Consider the following 9,281-nt stretch of genomic DNA (forward strand, 5'->3'; position numbering starts at 1 on the left):
CATGAGAAAGGAATGGAGTTTTAAGGAGATGGCCATCCCAAGCTGTGAGGAGTTCAGAGACTACATAGCAGGCACCATGACAATGGGAGGACCAAGAATAGTAGTAGCAGTAATATATAACCCTCCACTAAATGACAGAAGGCCCAGTCAAGAGTATGAAAACAACAACATGGCAATTAACACTATAATTGAAAGGGCAGCCTCTACTGCCTGTAGAAATAGATCCCACCTGCTCATCATGAGCGACTTCAATCATGGAAGGATTGAATGGGAGAACAAGGAACCGCATGGAGGCGAGGATACGTGAAGAGCCAAACTATTGGAAGTGGTGACAAGAAACTTTTTAACCCAGCATGTCGGAGAACCCACAAGGATGAGAGGCAATGACGAACCAGTGAGACTCGACCTAGTCTTCACTCTGAACGACTCCGACATAAGAGAAATCGGTTTTGAGGACCCTGTAGGAATGAGCGACCACAGTGTAATGGTGTTTGAGTACTTGATTGAAGAAGGGTTATTGAACTCGAGGAGAGATACCGAAACCACAAGGTTAGCATACCGAAAGGGAAACTATGAGGAGAGAAGAAAATTCCTAACAGATATAGCATGGGAAACAGAGCTCAGGGGAAAGACGGCCCAAGATATGATGGATTACATCACGCAGAAGTGCAAGGACGCAGCAAAGAAGTTTGTCCCTGACCAAAAGGAAAACAGAGAAATGAAAATGAGAAACCCATGGTTTAATCAGAGATGTAGGCTAGCTAAGCAGCAAAGTAAAAGGGCATGGAGAAACTATAAGAATAACAGGACACTGGAGAGCAGAGAAAGGTACCAGAATGCCAGGAATGAATATGTCAGGATGAGAAGAGAGGCAGAAAGACAATACGAAAATGACATCGCAAGCAAGGCAAAGACTCAGCCTAAATAGTTGCATAGCCACATCAGGAGAAAAACAACAGTAAAGGAACAGGTTATGAAATTAAGGATAGGGGTGGAAGGATTCACTACAAATGACAAGGAAGTGTGTGAGGAAATGAATAAGAAATTCCAGGAGATCTTCACCTTAGAGCAAGGAGAAATTCCAGAGGTAAGAGAGGGAATAGATAGCCAGGAACCACTGGAAGACTTTGAGATTACCAGCGAGGAAGTAAGGAAGTGTTTACTAGAGTTGGATGTGACAAAGGCTATAGGCCCAGATGGAATCTCCTCTTGGGTTCTAAAGGAAGGAGTAAGAGAACTGTGCCTACCACTCTCCATAGTGTATAACAAATCACTGGCAACAGGGGAACTGCCAGATATTTGGAAAGCAGCTTACGTAGTCCCGATATACAAGAAAGGGGATAGACAGGAGGCACTGAACTACAGGCCAGGGTCCCTAACCTAACATCAGAACGACGTTCAGGAACATGTGTAAGGAATCATTCAGAATCTTGTACACCACATATGTAAGACCAATCCTTGAGTATGCGGCCCCAGCATGGAGCCCGTACCTTGTCAAGCACAAGACGAAGCTGGAAAAAGTCCTAAGGTATGCTACTAGACTAGTCCCAGAACTAAGAGGCATGAGTTATGAGGAAAGGCTGCGGGATATGCACCTTACGACACTGGAAGACAGAAGAGTAAGGGGGGACATGATCACAACCTACAAAATCCTCAGGGGAATCGACCGGGTAAACAAGGATGAACTATTCAACACTGGAGGGACGCGAACAAGGGGACACAGGTGGAAGCTGAGTACCCAAATGAGCCACAGAGACATTAGAAAGAACTTTTTCAGTGTCAGAGTAGTTAGTAAATGGAATGCACTAGGAAGTGATGTTGTGGAGGCTGACTCCATACACAGTTTCAAATGTAGATATGATAGAGCCCAGCAGGCTCAGGAATCTGTACACCAGTTGATTGACGGTTGAGAGGCGGGACCAAAGAGCCAAAGCTCAACCCCCGCAAGCACAATTAGGTGAGAACAATTTGGTGAGTACACACACACGCACACACACACATCTTGCCTTACAGGATTGATAGAATTCTACGATCAGGTGACAAAGATTAAACAAGAAAGAGAAGGGTGGGCGGACTGCATTTTTTTGGACTATCGGAAAGCCTTTGACACAGTACCCCATAAAAGGTTGATGCATAAGCTAGAGAAACAGGCAGGAGTAACTGGTAGGGCGCTCCAGTGGATAAGGGAGTACCTAAACAATAGGAAGCAGAGAGTTACAGTGAGGGGTGAGACCTCAGACTGGCGTGAAGTCACCAGTGGAGTCTCACAGGGCTCTGTGCTTAGACCTATCCTGTTTCTGATATACGTAAATGATCTCCCAGAGGGTATAGACTCATTCCTCTCAATTCTTGCTGACGATGCCAAAATTATGAGAAGGATTAAGACAGAGGAGGAGAGCTTGAGGCTTCAAGAAGACCAGGACAAGCTGTAGGAATTGTCGAACAAATGGCTGTTAGAGATTAATCCAAGCAAATGTAATGTAATGAAGATAGGGGTAGGAAGCAGGAGACCAGATACAAGGTATCACTTGGGAGATGAAATACTTCAAGAGTCCGAGAGAGAGAAAGACCTGGGGGTGGATATCACGCCAGACCTGTCCCCTGATGCTCATATCAAGAGGATAACAGCAGCAGCATATGCCAGGTTGGCTAACATAAGAACGGCCTTAAGAAACTTGTGTATGGAATCTTTCAGAACATTATATACCACATATGTCAGACCAATCCTAGAGTATGCAGCACCAGCATGGAGTCCATATCTAGTCAAGCATAAGACTAAAATGGAAAAGGTTCAAAGGTTTGCCACCAGACTAGTACCCGAGCTGAGAGGTATGAGCTACGAGGAGAGACTACGGGAATTAAACCTCACTTCGTTGGAAGACAGAAAAGTTAGGGGGGACATGATCACCACATTCAAGATCCTCAAGGGAATTGACAGGGTTGATAAAGACAGGCTGTTTAACAAAAGGGGCACACGTACTAAGGGACACAGGTGGAAACTGAGTGCCCAAATGAGCCACAGAGATATTAGAAAGAACTTTTTTAGTGTCAGAGTGGTTGACAAATGGATTGCATTAGGAAGTGATGTGGTGGAGGCTGACTCCATACACAGTTTCAAGTGTAGATATGATAGAGCCCAATAGGCTCAGGAATCTGTACACCTGTTGATTGACAGTTGAGTGGCGTGACCAAAGAGCCAGAGCTCAACCCCCGCAAGCACAACTAGGTGAGTACACACAACAATGAATAACACTGTTTTTCACAGATTACCTATTATATCGCATATAATAAGTGAGAGAATAGAAACAATATATGCTCGTTAAAAGTCAAAACTAGCGAGGCAAGTCGACACTATTAAGGAAGTAATGGTCAGTGGTCGTAAGGAAACATGATGATCTACTATAATTAGGTCACAAGATAACAGTAACAATTAGGCAAGATAACAATAGCGTAGTTAAGGGTCGCTAGCAGGAGAATGTGTGAGAGAGATATTTTCCGGGCCAAATATACAAGCACCCTGTACTATATATTTTAATTTATGAAAAAGAAATTTAAAGCCATATTAGCACTGGTCTCGTTGCTTTCTATTCTCTCTCTCTCTCTCTCTCTCTCTCTCTCTCTCTCTCTCTCTCTCTCTCTCTCTCTCTCTCTCTCTCTCTCTCTCTCTCTCTCTCTCTCTCTCTCTCTCTCTCTCTCTCTCTCTCTCTCTCTCTCTCTCTCTCTCTCTCTGTCTCTGTCTCTGTCTCTCTGTCTCTCTGTCTCTCTGTCTCTCTGTATCTGTCTCTCTCTCTCTCTCTCTCTCTCTCTCTCTCTCTCTCTCTCTCTCTCTCTCTCTCTCTCTCTCTCTCTCTCTCTCTCTCTCTCTCTCTCTCTCTCTCTCTCTCTCTCTCTGTTTTATTTCCCCGTCTATTGTCTCCTCCGTGTGACAGTGTCACACACCTATATTTCTTCCTTCCCAGCATAGAAGCCTCATGTCTCCGAAGCCTTAGTATTCTCTGATGTTCAGGGAACATTTTCATGTGTGGGAAAGCGTGGACGTGATTAAGCTGGCTGTAAAATGCCCAGCTAAGTTTGACAATGCAAGGGGCTTGCGCCTTTTGAGGCACAAGACGGCGCCAGCTCTCCTGTTTCCCGCCAACCCGTCATTACGCTTCCTGGCACCTGATTGGCTAGGTGAGGTCACGTGCCAGAAGTTACCAATGAGGAGAGCCCTCGGGCGGTGTGATGTCACGAGGCGGAGGGCTCTTGCGGCGGCTGGCGACTGGGCGGGAGAGTACGTCACAAGACGACCTAGAGTGTGGACGTGCTTGACTGAGCTCCGGATCTAGTGAGCCCTTACCAGTAGATTTAAGCTTCGCTTCGATACTGTAGACAGGCTGGGAGGCCATCCAACTCCCATGGAGTGACCAGAAGCAAGAACGGGCCTCATTAGAGAGCCAAGAGCTCTATCAAGAGTCTGTAGTAGACGAAGATTGGGGCTCGAGACGTCTGGGACGCCCAGCGAGCCGCGTTACACATATCAAGCGAGAAACTACGGCTAGGCCATATCTACTGGCAGTGAGGCGAGGGGAAGCTGTGCTGGACTGCGAGGTGTCGGCAGTGCCAGTGAGAGTGGAGGACGACGACGGAGGTACCTGTCTCCAGTACACCGTACAAGAGGAGGAAGGCAGTACCTGTTGGGAGTGAGCATGGTGAGGACGCGATACCATGAGGACGACGGAGGAACCTGTATGTGTGGGAACTGTTCGTCGGCAGACCAGAAGCCAGGACCAGGAACCTCAATATCCCTCAACAGAGGAAGAGTACGCTTCGTTGTTGGAATGAAATAAGGTAGATAATTGTCCCTCCCTTTACCCCTTTTGATCTAGGCGAGCTAGGGTATTTTATATATTGTGAACATTTCTACTTATCATTTTATTGACTAAGTGACAGAGTGTTAGGCTAAGGGCCAAGAACACATTTCGTAATGAGTTGGTGCGTGTGAGCATTAATGTGGTAATGTTAGTGATCCTGGAGGTGGTAGCTGGTGTGCAAGGAGCCAGCATCGTACTTTGAAATGCCCAGCTGATCGCATTGCTAGAGGCATGGGAGAGTCACGACGTTTCTGACAGTTGGAGCTTTCAGCTCATCATGTTGCCAGAGGCGCGAGGTGTGTGCCCGCGGCTCGAGGTGTGGACCCAGTCACCTGACTGTGTTGCCAGCCAAAGACGTGTCAAGAGGAGTGTTGCCAACAGCGGACGATATCCACTTATAGACTTTTCTTTATGCAATTTATATGTGTATATATGCTTTTTCTTCAGTAAACTTTTAAACTAACAGATGAGTTTAAGTGAGCCTCTATTCTCTAGTGCTATATTTATATGAGATAATTTTATGAACCTTGCACTGCACGTGATATTGCATCCTTGATTAAGGTAACCAAAAAGACCACTGACGTGTTGCTGGGACACGAGTATAAACACTCAGCTGGCGACCTGAGTAGACCAGATATCCAAGAGAGCGTCCCAGTGTCAGGACGGGCGAGTTCAGGTGAGTCATAAGAGGCTTGAACCTCCCCACTCGCTAAGGGTGTATAAGGCCAGCCCTTGGCCGACTGGGGGAGCCGAAGGGCGAGCAGTGGTGCTTGGTACTGAGGGGCTAAGACCCGTGGGACGACCCCAACTACAGGTAAGAAGGGGGTGAACCTTGACAGACGATCTACATGACACACCTGCGTCGTACAGGGTCGGTCCGGCCTGCTGTTTTCATAGTTCACCTGGCCTAACGGCTTCAAACCCCTGTATGGTTCTTTGAAACGCGGTTAAGTCACCTTGCGTATTCCGGGTAGCAGCACCATCACCCGGGTCCCAACCTGGAACTTCCTTGGGACGGCCTTCCGATCATACCAATCGAACATCTTCCTCTGGCCATTCCTCAGATGCTCGGCCGCCAACTTCTTCGCACTTCCAAGTTGTTCCCTGAATTTAGACACATACTCGTCGACTGATTTCATGGCCACTCCCGGCTTCATGGTCACTTCATGATTTCATGGCCACTCAGCTGATCCTTCAGCATCGATAGCGGACTATGCACCTCGTGTCCATATACGAGTTGAAACGGCGAGAATCCCAGAGACTTCATCACTTCGTCCCGTATCGTAAATATCGCTGGATATGACGGCCTCATCCCATTCTGTTCCTTGTCCGACGTAGAACACTCTTAACAGGGTCTTCAAGGTCGAGTGAAACCTTTCTATCGCTCTTTGTGACTGCGGTCTGTAGGGCGAAGACTGAATCTGGGTTATCCCCCAGGTTGCAATAATTTGTCTGAATCATTTCGACTGGAACACGCTCCCACAATCAGTCTGAATCTCTTTGGGTATCCCCACTGAAGAGAAAAACGTTGGAGCTGTCCCATAATACTCTTTGATGTTAGCTGTCGCACCGAGACCGGTTCCGGAAACCTCATTGACGCACACATAATCTTCAGCAAGTAGAAGTTCTCTCTCTTCGTTCGGGGCAAGGGTCCCACACCGTCTATCAGCAGACGCTCAAACGCTTGTCCAAAAGCAGGGACAGGAACCAGAGGGGCCCTCGGTATTGCCTGCACGTTTTTTCGCGCCCTCTGACAAGGAAGACACGTTTTACAATGACGTCTCATTCCCGGCCAATAGAAGTGTTCCCTGATTCGGCTCCGCATCTTGGTTTCTCCAAGATGACCTGCAGGGTCCACTGAGTGCGCCAACTCCAGCACTGCTCCTCTGCATCGAGTCGGTAACACTACCTGCCGCTTCACTCCTAGTGCCTCCATATCGGCTTCTATCCTCACTGGCCTCCACTGCCGCATCAGCATCCACTCTTCTAAGTAGAAACGTATAGCAGTCTCGGGTCCAGCGCTACCTCCCTCAGCCTCTAGTATCCCTTCGGGAAATTCCTCTCACTGCAGCTCGCCCAGTCGAGCACGATCCAACTCGAAAGGACTGGTGAGAATTATCTGTACTCCGTCATTCGGGTTCCCACTACATTCCATCTGCCCTCCAGGTTCCTCGCAGAGTCGATCGATTCCTAGGCTGTCAGGCACATCCTCTCCAGCCTGACCAGATCCACTTGTTTCGCCTTTGACACTATCTCGGGAATACCGCACACCATTCCATCTGCCCTCCAGGTTCCTCGCAGAGTCGATCGATTCCTAGACTGTCAGGCACATCCTCTCCAGCCTGACCAGATCCACTTGTTTCGCCTTTGACACTATCTCGGGAATACCGCACACACAGGGAACACTCCCTCAGCGATCTCCCTTGCGTTTCCCCAGGTGTCCTATGCACTGCCTCCCATTCTATGGTGTTCCAAACACTCCTCGCCCTTAACGAGGTTTGGGAGTACACATCCCGCACATGAGTCATTTCCCAGAATGACCTGGGCCTCCATCTTAGGCATCGAGGCGCAGACCCCCACCACTAGGGTCTTGCAGCCGTAGTCAGAGTCCAAAGAGGCATTCTCACTGGGCCACTCACAGTGGTCACCATGGCCACCCACAGTGGTCACCATGGCCACCCCCACACTGGTGTCCTCATAACCCTCCGGGAATAGGGTCTCACTTACCAGGGTAAAGTCTGTTCCAGTATCTCTCAACATCTTCACAGGAATGGGGTCGGTCCCATTTATCTTCACAGTACCTTCACAAATAAAAGGGTGGATCTTTTCCTCCCTTTCTAGTGGAGATCCGCTCACAACATTCTTGTCTCCATGGTCGTCTATTCTGACCAGTGCCACATTTCCGCATTGACTGGGGCGACCACACTCATGTGCAAAGTGTCCATGCCCACCACAATAAAAACATCTGACTCTCCTGGGAGGCGACTCTCCACCTGTCACTTGGGCAACGCTCCCGGAAACCGCCGTCCCCTGGGTTCTCCTCGCGCCCCCGGTCATTGTCTCCCTGGCAGCGTTCCTCTCTCCAGCAACAGTCCCGGCGTTCCTTAATTGGGGTCTCCTCACTGGTTCCCCTGAAGTCTTGGACCGACTCACCTCACTGTGTAAACTATTCTTGGGAGAGTCTCCACCCGTCCTCGCTCCTCCTGAACTCTTGACGTTTCCCCCAAACCTTGGGTAAGGCGAGTGCCTGGGCGGTCCCTCCTTTCTGAGATGTAGTGCCTCTTCCAGCAGGTCGGCTCTGTCTGCAGCAGTCTTAAGTTCTCTAATACCTGCCTCCTTGATCCTGACCCTTAGCTCTGGATGGAGCATGGACATGAATCTTTCCATCACCATCAACTGCTTCAGCTCCTCCATCGTCTCCACTTCTTCGGCCTTCAGCCACCGCAGGAACCTGCGCTCCATGTCCCGAGCGTTCTCAGCATACGACCTTCTGGGAGCTCTTGTGCACTCACGGAACCATTTCCTGTATATCTCCGAGGTTAGTCGATACGAGTGGAACACAGCTTTCTTGATCATGTTGTAAACGCCACACTCCTCAAGGTCCAACATGTTATAAGATTCCCTGGCCTCGCCAGTCAACCTACTCTGCACTAACGCAGCCCAATCCTCTTCCGGCCATTTCTTCAATGTCGCTATCCTCTCAAAATGGTCGAAGAAAGCTTCGGCCTTTAGAGGTTCAAAGGTTGGTAGGTCGCGCTCCCGGACCCTGGGGGTCATCCCGCTGAGCAGACACCGAGGGCAGCCCGTGCTCCGCCCGACGCATCTCAACTTCTTTCTTCGCTTTTATTTCTTCCCGTCACAGTTGTCTTTCTCCTTTCTCTCGTTGCAGTTGGGCTTGGCGCTCCTCACACTTCAGCTTAGACTCGTGCTCCTCCCGCTTCAGCTTGGCTTCGCGCTCACGCTCTTATCACTCTAATTGGGCTTTACGCTCCTCTCGCTTCAGCTGAGCTTCGCGTTCCTCCTGCTTCAGCTGGGCTTCGCGCTCACACTCCTCTTGCTCCAGCTGAGCTTCGCGCTCCTCACGCTTCAGCTGAGCTTCAAGCTGCATTTTCATTATCTGCAGCTTGATGCTTCTCCTGCTACCACCGCTGGATCCCCTACTGCTACCTTCGTCACTCCGGTTCCCACCAACACTGGCAGGTACTTGGGGCGGTCCTTCCTTGGAAGCCTCCTCTCAGGCCTTGAGCTGAGCCATGATCTCAATCCGACGCTCCGCCACCCTGAAGGACCTCAATCTCAACTCAAAATGGTCCGCCACTAGCTGCAGCTGAGCCTTGGTGCACTCTTCCAACTCCTGCTCGTCCCTCGACTCAATAAAAATTTTCACTCTGTCATCCTCCATCTCTAGGCTATTGAGTAACCGTATAC

The 9,281-nt window shown here is 49.3% G+C and overlaps 1 protein-coding gene across 1 annotated transcript; it reads right to left on the bottom strand.

Annotated features, from left to right (window-relative positions):
- Window positions 1-7,295: 7,295 nt before the first annotated feature.
- Window positions 7,296-8,630, bottom strand: LOC123747460 (uncharacterized). Its single transcript, XM_045729677.2, has one exon. It carries the CDS (start codon window positions 8,628-8,630, stop codon window positions 7,296-7,298), a length of 1,335 nt encoding a protein of 444 aa, XP_045585633.2.
- Between the last annotated feature and the right edge of the window lie 651 nt (window positions 8,631-9,281).

This window comes from Procambarus clarkii, chromosome 39 (genome assembly GCF_040958095.1).
Source record: "Procambarus clarkii isolate CNS0578487 chromosome 39, FALCON_Pclarkii_2.0, whole genome shotgun sequence".
Taxonomy (NCBI): domain Eukaryota; kingdom Metazoa; phylum Arthropoda; class Malacostraca; order Decapoda; family Cambaridae; genus Procambarus; species Procambarus clarkii.